Raw genomic sequence first — 20,000 nt, 5'->3', positions numbered from 1 at the left:
ACGGGGTAGCTAGCTACCAACCTACAACTCCCATTGTGATCTAATGACGTCTTTAACACTGCCCACATCCTTAGTGTAGAAAAGGGGAATCCTGACATTACCATGTTCCATTATAACTATAGGGTGCTCTGCTTCTACCTGATCAACGGCCATTTCCTTAAGACCTGAAAAATAGGGGGTAGCCACATCCCTTCTCAAAGTGGAGATCCCAACTATTCCCATCTCTATCTCCTCATCCTTATAAGCCCTGGACTTATCTCACATAGTTTCTCTAATTCAGTTTCAAAGCCTTCCTGTCAGGGGTTATAATGAGAAGTCCTCATGGCTTGACCTCTAATCACATTTCTAAACACATATCCTGGGTGCATGCTATATCTATGCAGTAAAACATTTCGATGGCATGATTTCCTGTACACTCCAGTGTTTAGCATTCCATTTGCTATTCTCTCTACTTAATACTTAAATACTATTTTAATTAGAATAAAAGAACAAAATGGCTACCAGAGAGATCTAAAATACTTTTATATACTTTTTAGCACTTTTGTTTTCTTTATTTAGGTAGAACATTTTCAGAAATATTTTAATTAGGTTTTATTTTATTTAGCAGGAATTGGTTGCATTCCCTTTCAGGCAGAAAACATGAGAAGAGGACAAGTAAACTAGATACAGTAGTGTATGGCCATAATAAAAAAAAAACAAATTTCTGCTAAATAGTAGAGTGTTTTTGAAATTTTATTCACTTTTCTTTTGAAATGTAATTTAAGTGAACATTTTCTATGAGCTTGTCAAAAATGAAAAACAGTACACATCCACAAAAGGTAGTATGGTTCGGTACCAATAAAGGCTGTCTTCCAAATATGCGATAAAAAAAAAGCTAGTCAAATTAATTTGTCAACACAGTCTACTATCTATAAGGTTATATAAAATAAGAAAATAAGAGATTAAATATATATATATATATATATATATATATATATATATATATATATATATATATGTGTGTGTGTGTGTGTGTGTGTATATAACCTCCCTGTAAAATTTGTCTACACATGATACACCAAAACCTATACTTAAATGTGTATTTAAAATTATATTACTTCGCTTTACCTTATAGATAGTAGACTGTGTTGACAAATTAATTTGACTAGCTTTCAGCACTGTATTGGCTCTATCTGACTCCAACTGCCTTTAAGCGTGTAATTACTAATTACTATCTAATTGTTTAATTACTTTTAAAATGGATGTATATAAGGAACGGGAGAGGTGCTTTTAATTGATTCTGATGAGGTCTCCAGTGTGGAGATAAAAGCGCTAAGTCTGTTTTTGTCTGTTTGTCTAATAAATAGTATTCAATTTGTGGAATTGTGAGCTGATTTTTGTGGAATGAAGTCTTGGTTTGTGGTATTTGGAAGACAGCCTTTATTGGTACTGAACCATACTACCTTTTGTGGATTTTCTATGAGCTATTGACTTTATTCATGACAGAGCCATAATCCCATGCTGAAGCCTGTGTCCTTTGCTGCTGTTGTACTCCCTAACTCCGTCTGCTCTCTATTTCATATTTGAGTTTTGGTAGCATTGAGCAGTTGCAGTCTGTTCCACACAGTAGGCTCAGACATGCTAAACTAGATGCTTCAGTCAGCAGCTACAACTAACAGAGTGGTCATGCACTGTCATAGTCTTCCATGTACTTCCCTGTACTGATGATTGACAAGCATAGAAACATAGTAGCTGGGCTAGGCAACAATTTCCATAGTTGCTTCAGTCACACCAATGAAGACTCATCTGCTTCTTTTGTTAATTAGTTTATGTTCCTTCTCTGAATTGACATCTTCAGTATCCTTTCAGGCAAACTATATGACAGCTGTTCATTTGCAGGTTGAGATATTCTATACAATACAGAAAAGAAAGAGTAGACTGAGTTATTCGAAGGTAACTTAGATGATTATGTTTGAAGGATTAACATGTTAAAGAAATTGTATTTCTTATATATGCACAGAACAGTTGCAAGAGGACAGGTATTTTCCTCTGGCCCTGAAATTTGCAAATCTGTTAATTTAACTTCTCCCAAGATGAACAGTATAACTCTTAACAAATGTTCACACAGAAGAAAACAAAGCAGTATTAAGGAACAATGTTTATGTAACACATGCTCAACTATCTACATAGTAAAAGATTTGTATATACACAAATATAACTATTTGGAAAAGGGTTAGAAAGGGATGCAGAGAAGATGACATTATAATATCTGACCTAAGTATGATAAAAGATAAGAGCAGTAGTGTCAAAAGGCAATCACAGAAGAAATGTTAACATGGCAAGATGGAGGTGACTGCCTGTCTAGTCCCTTAGTTCTCTCTCCTTTAATCTCACCTCTTCACTGTTATTGTTGTTTTTCCCTTCTGTTATGTTAGCAACTCTAATTACTCATGTTTTTATTCTATAATGGCTACTCAGTCATACTGCCTTGTTGACTGTAGCTTGAAGTTATGTTTCTCTCCAACTTACTATCGTTGCTCCTAGCTATCTTCAGATCTGAAACAACCGCTAAAATCCAGGGACAAGGCATGGCATGTTGGGAAGTATCAGCCCCCTAACGAACAACTTCATGACACAGATTTACAGGTTGAAAAGAAAGCCAAAACACCTACTAATGTAGTTAAGGCGTCAATTCCCAGAAGAAAATAGGAATTATTTTCATCCAAAACAAACTGAAATTACTGACTGGTAGCATTACTGACTCGATATAGTCTTCAAATATACCCAGTGACTGCCAGAATTTTTGTCAGTGCTTACAAATTCTTCCTTATTAAAACTATTGAGGACATTACCCAAAACATCTCCTCAACTCAAACTCCTTCCCCACTTTTGAGTATATTGCAATCATCATAAGCTCAATATTCCAATTATATAACCTTTCATTAGTGCAACCTTCTATTTCAGGCAAGTAACTGAAGAAGAAATTAAGAAAGTGTTACTCAAATTAGATTCTAAAACCAGAACAAGACTATCCAGATAAAGGGTGCTGGCATTTTAAGGAACAAACGTTTGTTCCTTAAAATGCCAGCACCCTTTATTTCCAGGCCACTTGCAGATATTTTCAACCTCTCCTTAACTTCTAGTATTTTTCCCACACCCTTCAAGCATTCAGACATTATTCTTGTTCCTAAGAAACTGACCAATAGCTAATGTATGTCCACCATCAAACATCTTTGAAAAGCTAATCTATTAGCAGCTGTTCCATCACATAAATAAATGTGGACTTCTTTGTGATCAGCAACACAGATTTTGAAGTTTTTTTCACTACCATAACTGCTTTATATTCCCCTACAGACGTCATCTTCAATATGAATGAATCCAAATTAACAGGCCACTTTATCATAAACCTGTCAAGAGCCTTTGAAACAGTAAATTACAACCTTCTCCTCCACAAACTAAGCAAACTTAACGTTGGTTCCACAACAATAAGATAGTCTATAAGTTATCTATATCACAGTACTTTTCAGGTTCACTCAGGAAGTAGCCTCTCTAGTCCTGCAATCATTAACACAGGGGTCCTTCAAGGCTGCATCCTTAGTACCCTGCATTTTTTCTCTTTTCACCAAAAACCTAACCACTGATCTCTCACACATTAATATAATTATATACGCTGATTCTATTGCTTGGGTCCAGTAATGATATCACCACTCTTAAACAGAAACTACAAACAAGTGTCACTAAGTTATGTCACTGGACACATACTAACAGACTGCTTCTCAGTCCACTCAAATCCAATGCTATGGTTTTGGGACCACAGAAAAGTTAGTAAAATCCCTATATATTATTATATCACATGCAATGGGCATTTTATTGCCTGTGACTGAACAAAATTACCTTGCAATAACTTTATACCCCACACTTTCCCTGACAAACCATATTGACATTATTAATACGAAAACTCTCTGTCAACAAAAAACATGCTATAAAATCTCATACCTCCTTACTCCTTCCATACACTATGCCTTATCAAAAAAAGATCCTTACCCCCAAAATTGAACATGGACTCTCCCTAATAAAGTACAGCATTAACACAAATGTACATAAAATAGAAATATCTATAAACAAAATTTGCAGATTTGTATTGCTTGGAGATATACAAACTCTTCGTTTTAAACTCATACAGTGCTTCATCTGGGTATCTGTCAGTGAAAGAACATCCCTTCAGTTTAATTCACACATCTATCAAACAGTAAAAACTGAAACACTGTCCACCCTTAAAAACAAAGCTGTAAATTAGACATCAAAAGTATGTATTAAGGGCTCAACTTTGACAGGTCAAAATTCCAAAACTTCAAAATTCAGTCTGCCGAGACCAGAATATCAAAGTTTTAGAACTTCAAAACTTTAATAAAATAAAACAATTAATGTTTTTTACAGGGGGGGCAAGCCCCCTCCCGCATCCCCCACTCCCCCTACTAAATAAATATTCCAGCTCTGAGATTGCACTACAGCGAGGAAAACAGTAAATTTCATGTTCTGTGCTGTACAGTCATTTCCATTAAGAACGGTTGAAGTTCCAAAACTTCAATATTCTGGTCTAGGCAGACTGAATTTCGAAGTTTTGGAATTTTGACCTTTCAAAGTAGATCTGTATTAAGATATGAGCAAAAGAAGTCCTAACTCTCATCAGACATGCTTTAAAATTTCTATAGGAGAAAGAGCATTTTCAAAGCAGGTCCATCCACTTGGAAACAACTTACAGGTGTGTGTGTCTTTCGGCTTTTCCCAGTTAGGGGTCGCCACAGCGGAACTCCGGTCCGCTAATGATTGGCAGTTGATTTTAACGTGCTGATTTGCCAGCCCTAACGCACAACTTTCAACGGAGGTACGCCCATTCACGCATGTCTCCACGCAGAAGACGCTCTAGCTGTGAGTCGAACCAGACAGCGTCTTACTGTGAGACAACAGCGCTACCGCAGCACCACCACCGCGTGTTTGGTGAGGTGAGAAAACAAAACACCCTGGAATTGTTCAAAACAAAACTAAAGAAGAAATTGTTGAAGGAATCTAAATATTAATGCAACAAAGAAAAGAACTAGTCCTTACATCTAATGCCTTAGTCAAGTTTACTGTGTGTAATGCCTCAAACTGTCACCTAAATTTAATTGTGGTAGAACTACTAAAACAATTGCAGATATTAAACATATGTGCAACTAATTTGTAGTGTTATCATTTCTTTATAAAGCAGGTGCATTGTTCTTGACATATATTTTTACTTGTGTGAGCCTGGTTCATGACCGGAAAGAGTCTGCTGGCCAGTCCACTTACCTGGAAATTAAATTAAATGTAAGGTTTGTGCTGGAGCTGTAACCTGTCTTCTTCTCAATTATTACAACTGGCAGTGATGTTTCCCAAGACTGTTGTGGCATCCCGAGTACTATTAATAGTATGATCTGGCATACTCTCTATCATTGCATGCAGAAAGCTCCAACTTGAGCGGACATGCTAACATTGATAGTCTTTCCTACTGTACTAGTTACTAACTCTACATGAAATCTATTGGTGGGTGTTTGGGTGATACATTATTATAACCTGCATTATTTCCATGTTTCTGCATTCAGACTTTTCTGTGTGAGATTTAGCAGGAATAATATTTGGATGATAATGTATAATGTTTCATTTACATGCAGCTAGTCTGTCTCTTACTGGGTTTTGCAGTCTGACTCCTACTTGGTCTATATGCAGATAGTTGGGTCATCTACTCTTGAACCTGAACTTGTTTGTTGAGATGTTATTTTTTTTAAAGAATGGGCAGCCTGGACACTTTCTCCCTGATTGGAGAATGAACGTTCTCCAGCAAGTTGTTAATGTTCAGGTAATGCCCTCTGAAAAACAAGTCTACCTCTTCAGGACAACATATTAAGATGCCGTGAAGCTGAGACCAAAGAAAAGCAAATGACCAAAACATTTCTTATACTCCAAAACATCGCTTTGCTGTTTAGCAAGTGTAAAACAAACAAAGAAACAAAAAAGCAAATAGATAAAAAGAAATGTGTGTATGTTTGTGTGTATGTGTGTGTGTGTGTGTGTGTGTGTGTGTGTGTGTGTGTGTGTGTGTGTGTGTGTGTGTGTTTCTGTGTGTGTGTGTGTGTGTGTGTGTGTGTGTGTGTGTGTGTGTGTGTGTGTGTGTGTGTGTAGGCGGAGCATTTGGAATTACTTGAATTCTATGATTTTTTTCTTTGTATTAATTTGCTCACAATGAGACATCTAAGGTGGATTCACGCAACAAAGTGGCTGTAACTGCTGGCATGTGTGTCGGTGTGTGTGTATACCAATTAAATACTTACATTACTTATATTTTGGAAATAATATCTCTTCCACAACAATTACATTTGCTATAGCAAGCTTGAAACATTAGGTAGAAGAGCTATTTTCCATAAAAAATATAAAAAGTATATAGTAATCAAAAATACAATTTAACAGATAGCTCATTCTCTAAGAGCAGTAATGCCTTCCAGTGTATATATGTTATTGGGGAAATAACATACTTCCAAGGGTGTAGAGAGCTGCAGTGTTGGGCCTCACAACACCCCTGGGTGGGCATAATTTCTCTATAACACATATCTTCTTGGGCATTCCTGTGTGACTACCAGATTAGAGAGTGTCATGTTTTCTGCTTTTTGCACCACACATGGTCCTACTTTCTGAAACCCTTTAGTTACAAGCTTCACTTATTTTAGTTTGTAATAAATAATACAATATAATTTGTTTTGTAATATTTGCTTGCAGTCTTTATTGTACTTTTGCCTTTCATATTATGTTTTAGAGTACAGGATCAATGCAGCATTATTTGTGCACATTATTACAAAGTCTAGATCTCGACAACATTGTCTTAATGTGTATAACAGCTTATGTAGAAATGAACTGTTATTCATCAGATGACAGTTTTCAGTTTGATTTCACACTGGCTCATGGCTTTATTTCACTTATACTGGCAAGATACTTGTTCTTCTGATCCAATTATTTTAATTCTAGTTATGCTGTGCAATATTTCGTTGTTTATCCTTTTATTGCTTCTTGCTTTTTCATCTTGTATATCACATTTTCTTGTGAAATTTCTCAAACTTCATTCAAACCAGTCTAAACCTGTGCTGTGAGTAATAGATGTAACCAAATTAATTACCTGAACTGTAAGAGGGTTGTAGCGAGCAGATTCTGTGTTGTACTCATGACCTCATAGTCTTGTTCTACTTGGACATCTACCACTTAAAAATGGACACAGCTCTCAAAATGCTGCCCCCAGCACTTTAATAAATGTAACATTCTCATCTGTTCCACCAAAAACTATTAAAAATATTGTATTTAGACTAGCAATATTGCATCTTGTTGTTAAAGGTATTCACTTAGACAGCTGTAGGTAGACATAATGTGACCTGAAAAAAGCCATGTTGATGTGATGCTCTGAAAGAAATGTACTCCGTAGAGTACAAAGAGTGTGCCTCGCTATACCGTTGAACAGTAACAAGTAACCCGTGTTCTAAAAATACCACACCTGTTAATAAATGCAAAAAGTGGCAATAGTCTCTAAGTACACAGTCTTCGTTTTCAAATAATCTGTTCAATTTCTTGTCAATAAAAATAGCCAAAAGCTAAACTTTTGAGCCATTTGCTGCAACAAATGCACATAGTGGTGGTTCAGAAAACCTTTTATGGAACTTAGGTATGCCAAAAATTGTTGATATCAATGGATCCTTCACAGACAAGAAACTAAATTCCAAATATGAATCTGTGTAATTCAGTAATAGGTCATTCAAAAACAATCAATTTTGAAGTAACAATTATTAATCTAATTAATAATTGTTTCCTCCTTCATAGTATCATTTGTTAAAAGCATCATCATGTTACCAGAATAATCAATATAATGCATTAAAATCACTCCCTACGCTTATCAGGTTTCATAACGCATAGTGTCTTATCATTAGACAAATTAAATAATAGATTCTTCTCCTCAACAGTTACTACTGTATAAAAAAATGTTTTTTTGTTTATGTGTTGTATAATGTCATTTTTGCACAGCCTCTCTCAAAGTATGCAATAGCAGGGTATAGATGGAGGTTGTTTTCTCAGTTTTAAAATGTGTAATTGGCATAACCTATTCCTTCCAATGTTTCTGTTATTAAGGTGCTTTACTGGACCTGTTAATAACACTACCATTGCAAAACTGTTGTTCAGCACGAGACCCCTATCTCTAGGGATGAAATACTCATAACATGTAATTTAGTTTTAAATGGTTTAGAGCACTTTATATGTAAAAATGATAAAATCAGGACAATAGTCTGAGTTATATGAGATTCGCAAATTAATGACAAGGCAATTTGGAAAAAATATGTAAGAATATGAAAATAAGGTTGAAATAACCTAGTGACCTAGATTCAATAAAAGATGAATGGATACTATAAAATTCTAACAGGATTATTGAGCTATCCTCGGTCCGCCAGAGATAAAAGTTTCATCCAGAGAAATAGGTTTGCTTACTTGAATAATGTTGTATATTTACTGGGCCATGCAGTCTGTTGACATTAACAGCTATTAATAGCTATTCTCTTCATGTGTTAGCATAGGAATGCTTAACAGATACCCATTATCCAGTATAGCACAGCTCCACTGGGCAGTCCTTGGAATAAACATTCATTTTGCTGATGACAATGCAAAATAACATACCTCCAAGGTGCAACCGAAGGTGAACAAGAAGTCAGTTAATGAACTTAACTCATTCACTCTGGAGCAGTTCTTTTGAGTGTGCACCTTTAACCCCTAGTGGGCGTGGCTTAAGCCTTTAAAAACGAAGTTATCACCTTACAGTTCTAGAAAACTCTCATTGAAAGAGGTCAAATATCAATAGAGTTGTGTTTGCCATCCCATATGGTTCAAGACAAAATATCCTGGTACCTTGTAAGTAACATGGTTTTGGAATTATTAATGCAAATATGAACAATCCATATTTGACACCTAGAGGAGCAGTAGGGGTTAACTGCAGAAGACGTCTGGAGGAGCACTCCCGTTAGGGATCGCAACAGCAGATTATCTGTTTCCTTTTCTTCCTGTCCTCTGCATCTTGCTCTGTCACACCAACCACCTGCATGTCTTCTCTCACCACATCCATAAAGCATATCTTAGGCCTTCCTCTTTTTCTCTTACCTGGCACCTACATCCTTAGCATCCTTCTCCCAATATACCCAGCATCCCTCCTCAGCACATGTCTAAACCAATGCAATCTCACCTCTCTGGCTTTGTCTCCAAACCGTCCAACCTGAACTGACCCTCTAATATCCTCATTTCTAATCCTGTCCATCCTCGTCACACCCAATGTAAATGTTAACATCTTTAACTCTGCCACCTCCAGCTCTAATGCCTGTCTTTTCATCAATGCAACCATCTCCAACCCATGTAACATAGCTGGTCTCACTACCATCTTGTAGAGTTTCCCTTTCACTCTTACTGGTACCCATCTGTCACAAATCACCCATTCCACCCTTCCTGCACTCTCATCGTCACCTCTCTTCCACACTCACCTTTACTCTGAACTGTTGATCCCAAGTATTTAAAAAAGCTGGGGGTAGGATTTTTTGTTAACCCTGAGGTATACAGGGAAATGTGGATGAAGGATGAGGAATGCATAGTAGGAAGGACCATCATTCATAGAGCAAGTAGTGTGCAGTGAATGTAATGATTGCTCCCACTACAGCAGTGTGTTCCTTATGAGTATTCAGTTGAAGTGAAAACAAAAGCTTGCTGAATTTCTGAGATCTTCAGACTGTCATGGGATGAGTGCACAGGCTGGTACAGCAGTAGTACTCCTTGTTCCATGCCTTATGCTGGAGAAATCCATATCACCGAGACACTCCTTATAATTAGCTGCGATAGACTAAACATTTGATAAATAAGTTATATAGAAGCAATTATTATTCACATAGTGAAACAGAATAAACTGTGTGTTCATGCTCAAAGCATATCTGCCTTCAAGCTTCACACGCAGTACACCAAATTGAGTAATATTAAACAACTTTCAGAATAGTTACCCAGTGCTCTGTAAGAGTCCTCATTCAAACCACAGTTGTTCAGATGTATGGATTTTAACTTTGGTAAAAACCTGAGCCTTGAGCACAGATGCTGGGAAGAGGCACCGACATTCTTGTTTGAAGACAAATTTAAAACCTGAAGGCTGGTTATCAAGGGTATCACCTGGGCTTTAAAAGAAAGAGGTTTAAGAATAATGCTAGAAACATATATAACCACATGTATATTGATCAAGAATTTCATAGAACATTTTATACGTTTAGCACAGTTAGTTATAGTTGCATCAATACAATTTACCTCTAATAGAGTCAGTGTTGTGGGCATGCAATTTTCTCACAATTAAAATAAAATGCCAGAAAACATCAGGCAATTATATTAGACCTCCTGATATGGGATGCTAATGCCACCAGAACTATGCAGGACAGATATTTTCTTCTTGCATTTTTTATGCCTTATAGATTCTATTTTCTAGACTATGGATCTTTAAGAGGATCAAGTAACAAACTTTGCAATAACCCCATCAAATTATCCCAGCCTTGCAATCCTTCATAAAAGAGTTAACACTATTCATTCTTACCGCCATCAAACTGGAACCCAGACTCCTCCCCCATAATTCTCATGGCAGTTTATTCCTAAATAGCTCAAAAATTCTAAGCAGTTTTGGGACCTCTGCCACTTCATTTATACCTCTCAACCTCTTAGAGCAAGAAATCTGGACAAAGCCGTAAATAAAAGTGAGACAAAGGCCCAAAAATAGGGACACTTTTTAAATATTACTCTTACAACCTTAGAAAGTTGATAGAATAACAGGTTTTGCATTAGCAATAATTTTCTGAAGGGTATAAAGTCTGAAACTCAAATGTCTGCCATTATCTTCTAACTTCAGTCTTTAATGATTTGCCATTAATTTGCCAGAAAACCACAATTTTATGAAAAAATGGACCAAAACTATAAAGCAATAATCTGGACATTCTGTGAAACTCTGTACATTTGAGAGGTATGACTTCATTCCTTTATATTTTGATAAAGACAAGGAAGGTCATGTTCTGTTCTGTGTTCATTATGTCTTGTATAGCTCAGTTTCAATGCTGTCTGGTGCTGGGGGGAGTGCCTCATTCCAGTATCTGAGAAAATAGACCAAGCCATCTTCAATTCTGTGTGCAACCAATCTCGGTCTAGCTCATTCACTTGCCACAAATATTTTATGCTTTCTAAGACAGCCAGCTACATTTTTGTGAGATTAAATTTACCAAAGACCAAACCTGAGGGCTTTCTGTCAGAAGGATTTTATTTCCCCACTATCTCATATGTGGACCATTCCAGTCTTTTCATTCTCAAGGCCCCGATATTTAATTGTATTTGTCACTTCTTTTTTCTTCAACTCATTTGAAGACAACTGGCATTTTAAAAGTATTTTCAAGCAGACAAAATGATTGCTGGGTAGTCATTTATGGTGTCTGTTGAAGTTAGTTGTCTCCTCTGGTCTTCTCCGTTTATCAAAAAGTTAAAACTGCTAAAAAGTAGAATAAATGTTGTGCATTTCATGTAACTAATATCCAAATCAAAGGGTAAAAAGGTCACACAGGCAAACAATTTAGTAAAAACTACAAGAAAATCTCTAGTCTTCATTGTATAATATATTAAACCTCCTGTAGTGGAGGCCCATACTATGTTTACTATTTTATGTGTCTTTTTCTTGACTTGGCTAGTCCCACTAGGATAATGACCTCTTTTTAGTAGAGACTTGAGATGGTATTTATACTACCTGTGGAAATTTGGCCAGAGTATCATGGTACTAGCTTTACCCTTTTTCGATAGATGTCATGAGATCTTATACATCCTTCTAAGCTACCACCAACTCAAGCAGGGGCTTCAGTTTAACATCTCATCCCAAGGATGACACACTCTGGAGTGCATTACCCCCATAGTGCTGCACTACAGTGTCAGTAATCCAATCAATCAGTGTGGGAATAGAACTCACAGCTGTTTGGTCTGCTAGCACCAAAAGTAAATATGCTACCTGTTGAGCCCAATGCTGCTATATGGAAATAACACCTTTAGGGTATACCAGTATTTCAGCTACATGGCTTTTGAATGCCCATGAATTTTACTTTTTTAAGTATTTAGTGGGCATTCAGACCACTAAAGATAAACACCACCAGCTATAGATATGTCATGTTTTCACCTTTTACTGAGGTCATCATCAGTACAACATAGGTGGATTTCTTTGCTATACTTGAGAGACACAGAGTTAATAAACATCAGTAGTACTCATGCCCCTTTTATTTTTTTTCCTATCACACAAACTCATAAAATCGACTAGCTGTCTCTAATGATCTGAAGATGACCTATCTTTTTAAACCCACTTGTCATTCTCCCACTAATTTTGCCAATAATGTAGCTAATCTATCTGCATATACCCTGATGTCTTTTATAACATTAGGGTAACTACAAAATATCAGTAAAACAAAAAAATAGACCCAAGCAACACAGGATACTCCAATTTATTGTCATGACACAGGATAAAGAAAAATCCCACACACTAAGCGCTTTCACCTTATTACAATGGCTTCTTAACATCAGCTACATTTCAGCTGATCATAACATGAAAACAATTAGGAATGCAAGCAGACTTCAATGCATAATCTATTCATAAGTTCATATAAATGTTATGATAAATGTATATATATATATATATATATATATATATATATATATATATATATATACATACATTTTATATCTGTAATTTAATAGTTTGCTATAAAAAATATTAATAACTAAATAATAAAACATATTAAATACATAGTCTTAAAAAGACAACTTCACAAATACTAAAACAGTTTAAATATAGTGTACTGACACTCATTTAGACAGTTTAACTTGTAATATATATATATATATATATATATATATATATATATATATATATATATGTGTATATTTGAACGATTAATCACAAAGTAATTGCTCTAGTTTTTAGTATAGGCAATAGAGCAACATTTCCGTTCAATCCAGGTGGACACATAGCATTTAGTCTAAGTTGTCATTTGATCTCAAGAGTTTCTACTTTCAACATAGAATCCCCTCCTCTCTCACTTGCAATTACCCTATCTATAACAACAAAAAAATGATTTTTTTTAAATTAATACATAAAGTGCTGTGCATGTAAAGTGGATTATGCTCTTGCTTGTGTCTACTTTTGTTTTAATGAGTTCTTGTTTTTTTCGCTGTGGGAAATTTTATTTTTGGTTTTAACTACAAAATATCCCAAATAACATCCACATCAAAGAGTAGAAAGGACACACAGATAAACCATTTAGTAAAAAAGTACAATAAAGACTGCAGCAAAGCCGGAGTCTCCTGTAGTACAGGCACATGGGATATATGCAAATGACCTCTTAAGGACATCAAGTGTTTCAGCTACATGTTTTCTGTACGCCCATGACTTTTTACTTTCACTTTTTTAAATCGTTAGTAATGCATTCAAACCAGTACAGACATACTTCACTAGCTGTAGACAATCCATATGTTGCTGTTTCTGGGCTTATTACAGCTTATACACAAACCTGATATAGATAATATAAGGTTGACTGGAGTTTGGAGTGATATTTTGTAGTTAACCTAAGGCTATGGACAGCAGGGTTCTGTACAGGCTCTGTGTTTGTAATGTATGGCCAAACAATCCACTTAGGCTGTACTGATGACAGAAAGTTTAGAAGAGTCATGTCCAGATGACTGAAAGAATATCTTCTTTTTATTTTATGTTATTTTTGTGTATTATTACAGTGATATAATGGAATTCACTCCTTTCTTGTGGGCATATAGTTTGCAGACTGATTACAGGTAGCAAAGGAATGCTGTGTATTGTGAAGGGCTATACGTGTATTGCCTGACAATTCTGCTTTTTTGACTGACAGTGACGGTGGATGTATTTGAGAAATATGCATGTCTTAAGACATGCTTAGTTTTTCTTTCATCTCCTTCTGATGGGTGGCTGGGGTGATATTTTTTGTAGAACTGTTGGGATGATGCAGATTTATTAATATAAAAAGATGAAGCTTGAGTACAAAGAATAAGGAGGCTGATAATACTGAGAAGCAGACATGGGTATTGTGAAATGAGCATATCAGATGTGATAATTGGGCTTTAATGACTGAAAGGGATAATAATATCTGAGGTGCTCAAGAAAAAGAAAAAAAATATATATATATATATAAAACCAAAGAAAGCTATCTGAGTTTCCATTTCCCTTGTTGGCTATTCTGCTGTGTGGCTGAGGTGATGTTTTGGTCACAGCAGGGGGAATTAACTGATTAGCAGGCAATTTAAATCAGATGATGTTTGAGCGCATAAGAAATAGTGTTGTTTGTAATGTTCTATTTACATTTTTATAGTTGTTCATATACTTTTTAATGTAGGTATTTATGACTGATGCATTTTCAGTGACTGTATTTTTGAGTGCAATGATTAGCCTGAATACATGATGCCTGTAATGCTTTTTATGCAAAGTGTTGTGATTGCTTTGTTTGATTTCAACTTAACTGTTAAATATTTGAATGTCATGGAATAATTTAATGATATTACCAAGCTGTTAATGTGTCTAGTTATATATTTAAAACTTTTAAATACAAGTATACAAAGAAATTATGGTAAGACTAAAGAAGGTGTGGTATTTTAATTATGATGCTATCCACCAGGCTGAACAATAAATGGATAAAAGAAAGAAAATGATAGGTTAGAGACTGGTCTATATGATTTGGTGGATGAAATAGATAAACAGCTGGAATAAGGGTATATTTTAAAAGCAAGAGCAACCAAGGGAGGTAGTAGAAGAGCTTCAGTGCAACACTGGCAGAGGTAAAATAACAGGCGCAGTTGCCTTTTTGCTGATTTTCTTCCCACGTCCCAAAGACATGCTGTAGGTGGATTGGACACTCTAAATTGGCCTTAGGTGTGAGTGCATGTGTGTGCTTTCTATGGAAGGCTGAGCACCGGGCTGGCAACTCAACACTGTAAAACTCCACTGCCAATCGCTCTGTGGACCGTTGTTTTGCTGTGGTGACCCCTAATGGGAAAAACAGAAAGGAGAAGAAGAAGTTGCCTATTTGCTGATAGATGTTTTTTGGAAGACAAGTTAGGATGCATCGAATTATAAATAAGGCTTATCAAACAGCAGTAATGAAGAAGGAGATTATAGAAACTGAGCATGAAAATCATAAAAAACGTATGTGGTGTTGCTGGCAATGCCTTGTAGTTGTGCACCTTAACCCCTCAGTTCAAAGTTGAGGAGTACAAAAATAAAGAAGAAAAGCTCTTCTACACTCTGTAAGTGCTTCGACTGTAGCTGAGTACTAAATTACTACAGTACTGCAAACACTTCAGCTATAACCACATATTCTCTGCTGGCATTCATTTACGAAGCTGTGATGTCTGTGATGTCTTCAAGGCCTCATATGTCAATGCTGCTACTGCACTTATGCATCACAACACCTGCTGATCATGCCCCCCTAATAGCTTGTGCCCAGAGCAGTTGACCCCTATTTGCACCACCCTAGTTATGGCACTGAAAATGGTATAAGCCCACAATAAGTCTGTGGGATAACATAGAAGTAATTATGTATTTTATAACTGATGGGGTTGAAAGAGATTTGATTGGTTAAATTATACACCCGGCTTTCTCTCTGGATGAAAAAAGTACTGAAGTGATTTCTCTTAGTAACAACAATAGCCAAAATAGTAGTTAGCAGTATGGCCCTGGAAATGACAAATTATCTAATTGCAGTGAAATCAATGCCAACATATAGAAGAAATAAAATCTTTTATCATCAAGATAATTAGCAATATAATGAATGTATGGAAACTTGAATACTATTATTATGTTTATTTCATTAACAGATAAAAATTATAAAAAAAAAACAAACAAAAACAAAGTAACAGTTGTCAACATTGTCTCTCCCTGCTAATGAGGCTTTCCATGAACCCTTACAGATTTCATACCATAACTTATTCCTCTGCTTGGAAAGATAAAGCCCTGAGGGTGCCCCACCAAACATACTGGGTTTGATTAGTGATCTGAGAGATGGAGTAACTGGAAAGGGCAGACAGCAAGAGAAGGGAAAGAGTCAGTGACTGCTTAGATCTCTCAGTGGGGAGGGATGGGCATTTACAGGCATGTGGAGGGGTATAGTGCCATGCAGGAAAACTCCTGATAGCTGCCTGCATGATAGCCTATCATAATAATAGCCTATCAAAACTATCTCTTACCTGCAGAGAATAAATGGGAACACCAGATTAAGAGGAGGACTGAAGACCAGCAGGCAAAACTAAATAAAAAAAGAACTAACTAAATAAATAAGTCAATCAATCAATCAATAAATAAATAATCATTCCTATACTTCAAGCTAAAGTTGCCTGTAGAACATTGTATAGGCAGTTGCTTCCTCCCTTTAATTAACAACAGCCTTTGATTAAAAACAGCCATATGAACCATATCCATTCTGGCTTCTCCTTCTTCACTTGCAGATGGGGCTTGTTACATTTATTTTTCCCATGAACCTTCAGAATTCAAGCCAGTCAAATGGCTTTAGTATAATTCTCTCAAATGGCGTCATACAGCTCTGGTAGTATCCCCTCTGTTTTCTCTGATTTCCACTTCAACCACATCCTCAGCCTTTCATGTACCTTTATTCTGTTTTATTAAATCAGCTTCATATTTACAGAAAAAAAGACCATCCCCTTTCCCTAGCTCTTATGTAAGAGTCCAGGTATTGGAAGTTGGCCACAGCTAAAGCACAGAGCTTTCAAGGAGGTTTAGATTCATTTTAGCTCCTAATTTCAAAAAGTCTTCCAAAAAAGACAGATAAGGTGGTATAATGGTTAAGAGCTTTGCATTACAGGCACAAAGCTCATAGTTTAATCATGAACCCTGGCCATTGTGTGTTTGTGTGTGTGATTCTGCCCCAAACCATGAAAGGACAAGTGTATGCTTGCCATAAAGGCTGGCAGACCTGGGTCAATAAGCTACTGGCCAGCTGTTGCCCAGTTACCCAGACCAGGTTACCTTAATAATGTCTTTGAGCAAAAGCTTGATGTGAAACAAACTGATCTGCAGAAAATGAGCTCAGAATTGTCACTACTGGGATACAGGCTGTAAGTGGATGACATGACAGTAAGCAGGAGGCTGGAGATTCTATGTATCCAGGACACAAGGTGGAATGGCAGTGCAGTAAAATGTCTTGGCATTTGATCTAGATTAGAAATGGTGTGTGAACTGTGGTGAGAGAGAGTCTTCTGAATAAGTGAGGGATGTCATCAGAATCAATGCCAGACTCATGGCAATCAGACTCTGGTGTTAAGATAGAGTATTCTCCGTGATTTCAGTCTGTGCTTCACAGCAGGACTGCAATGATGTCAAAAATAAGGCATTCAGGCCACAGTTGGAAGACCTTTTTCAATAAAGCAAGACAAAATGAATTGGCCTTGATGATGACAGACCTAAATGCTCATATTGGGATGAACAGAACAGGATATGAAATTGCCTGGCAGAAGTATAGCTGGCTCAATGAGCACCCTGTGCTGGTCCCACCCTCCTTGCATGTTCAAGTGAAGAACAAAAAAAAAAAACAAAGAACAAAAAAAAGCAAAAAACAAACAAAAAAAAATAAATAAATAACTTCTGCAGAAGTTTCAGTATGTTTCCTACACAAAGCATCACAGTACCCAAACTGCACCCCCTAACTCATCATCAGATGGCCAGATGCATGATACCCCCATCCTGCCCCAGTCATTCAGGTCCTGTTTCTGTGCCCTAACCTCAACTCTTCTTCCTCACACTTTAGTAAAATAATAATAATATTAATTTTTCTTTTAAACTGTAGCAAGCTGTTACTACAGTTTATACCCTACAAGAAGCACTACAGTGCTCAGGTTTTAGTTACATTTTTTAAGCAAACCACTTTCTACAACAGTTGCTACATTTTAGACAGCACACAGTACTACAGCACTCAAGTTTGACTATAAATGCAATACTGGCTTTTAAAAACTGGTATTGGACTAAAGAGCAATTGGAATGATGGATGGCTGATTGTGCCCCCCCCCCAATATTTTGTGCTCAGTGCAGATGCCCTCTCAACCCTCCCTAGCTATACTACTGTTGACTGGGTCCACATGTTTGGAGCAGCAGGAATAATGAGGAAGAGGCTTAAAGGGTGGTTGATACATGATTCATCAAAACAGTCAATTCCAAGGTGATGTTCTAGAGTGGTCAGCATGCAACTCAACAAGACATCCTCCTAGAAAGGAAAATGCATTGTGGTCAAACTGCAGATTATAAAGTTATCCTTAGTGAAATGGCTTGCCCTCACCATAATCCACTGCCAGCCAAACCAGCTGCAAGTATTAGTCAGATAAGTCTTTAAGGAAATAGTCATGGCTGTAGCACCTCAGGAAGAAGAGGCAATAGGTGGAGCAGAAGAAGAATTGCAGTGTCTCAAAACAGCATTGTGAAGACAATAGAACAGTTAGGCAGCTGAAGAAAATGTGGTAATAGGTTGCAAATTTCTGTGAATATATTTCCTTGTGAGCATTTTCCAATATAAACTAGTGAAAGTTCAACTTATAGATTTATATATCAAGCTTTTGTTATGTACATCTTTTAAGCTATCTAAATTTCTGTAGTCTCAGAAATTCTAGTAATCTTTTTATGTTTTTGTTATTGTTCAAAATCAACATATACAATTAAGATAAGCTTCTTTTGTGGTTAACATTTGGGAGTTGGGAAGGTGTTCTAATGGGTTGGATAAACTTCTTTTGTGGTTAACATTTGGGAGTTGGGAAGGTGTTCTAATGGGTTGGGAGGGTGGCCTAATGGTTAAGGTGGTTGCTTTACAAACACAAGGTAGAGGGTTTCAGTCTCACAAGGCATAATTGGCTAAGCTCAAAATGGCTCACAAGGGCAGTTAGCCTAGTACTAATCTATGAACCTATGAACATTTCCTTTAATAATGGATGATGTATATAACAATAAATCAGGCTACTGTTTCCCTCCTCAGTGGATAATGCCTGTACTTTTTTAATTAATGTCTGTCTTATGTTTTATATTAAGATCCATTCAGAGTTGATAGGGTCAAATTTCATCCATCAACTTGTTTATAGGCATCACTGAACTGCCTTTTAGACAGTTAAACCAATAAATTACTGGTTGTTTTAATTTTTTTTAGGTTAGATAGATTCATAGACTCCATTAATCACACATTGCTGGTACAGGTAGGAAAACAAAAACTCATTTCTGAAATTGGGGGAATCTATAAAGGTAATTTCTCCAGATGGGGCATAAATAATTATATTTTATTTTCTGAGTGCGATGGTCCTCCTACATTTAATGATTTTTTAGATTGTGCTACTAATAACTGTTAAAAAAGAAATGGATATCATCATAATAAGTTTAGTGATATAAATCCAGATTTTAAATACTGGAATAAGTTAATCCCCGGGATTCATGAAGCTCGGCGCAAGGCCGGCGTAAGGCCTGCGCCGGCGGTGCATGGAATATCCGGCGCAGTAGCGCCATATACATATTAATGAGAGTGCACCGGAATCACAGACACGTGCGTAGTGTACGTGAGCGAGCCCAGGTAGGATGCGTCTGGAGGCGTGTCTAAGCCGGCAGGAGGTGAGCAACCTAATGTGCTGACAGCCACGGTCCGCCCACAATAGTAATGGCAGCAGCCAGGTCCGTGCAGAATGAAACGCACGTACAGTACGCAACATAGTCCCGTTCCAAATTAACGGAGAAGCAAATAGAAGCCACCAAGGCATAAGTGTACCCGTTCAAGGAGCAAAGGATACGCATAAGACCGCCTCCGTCCGCAATGCACTGTCAGTGTTTACACTCAGAGAAGGTGTACAGCCGCATGTCAGCGCCGCACCGACATAGGAGCAGC

General features: G+C 36.8%; 1 protein-coding gene across 1 annotated transcript in view; it reads right to left on the bottom strand.

The window, feature by feature from the left end:
• Positions 1–20,000, bottom strand: part of LRRC31 (leucine rich repeat containing 31) — a 500,475-nt gene that overhangs the window by 33,616 nt on the left and 446,859 nt on the right. The window contains exon 8 of the mRNA XM_044070078.1: positions 10,059–10,226. Within this exon, the coding sequence (XP_043926013.1) occupies positions 10,059–10,226 (168 nt within the window). The remainder of the gene's footprint in view (positions 1–10,058; positions 10,227–20,000) is intronic.

The sequence above is a fragment of the Protopterus annectens genome, chromosome 4.part1 (genome assembly GCF_019279795.1).
Source record: "Protopterus annectens isolate FY-2018-M chromosome 4.part1, PAN1.0, whole genome shotgun sequence".
Taxonomy (NCBI): domain Eukaryota; kingdom Metazoa; phylum Chordata; order Ceratodontiformes; family Protopteridae; genus Protopterus; species Protopterus annectens.
This window is presented reverse-complemented; position numbering and strand designations above follow the sequence as displayed.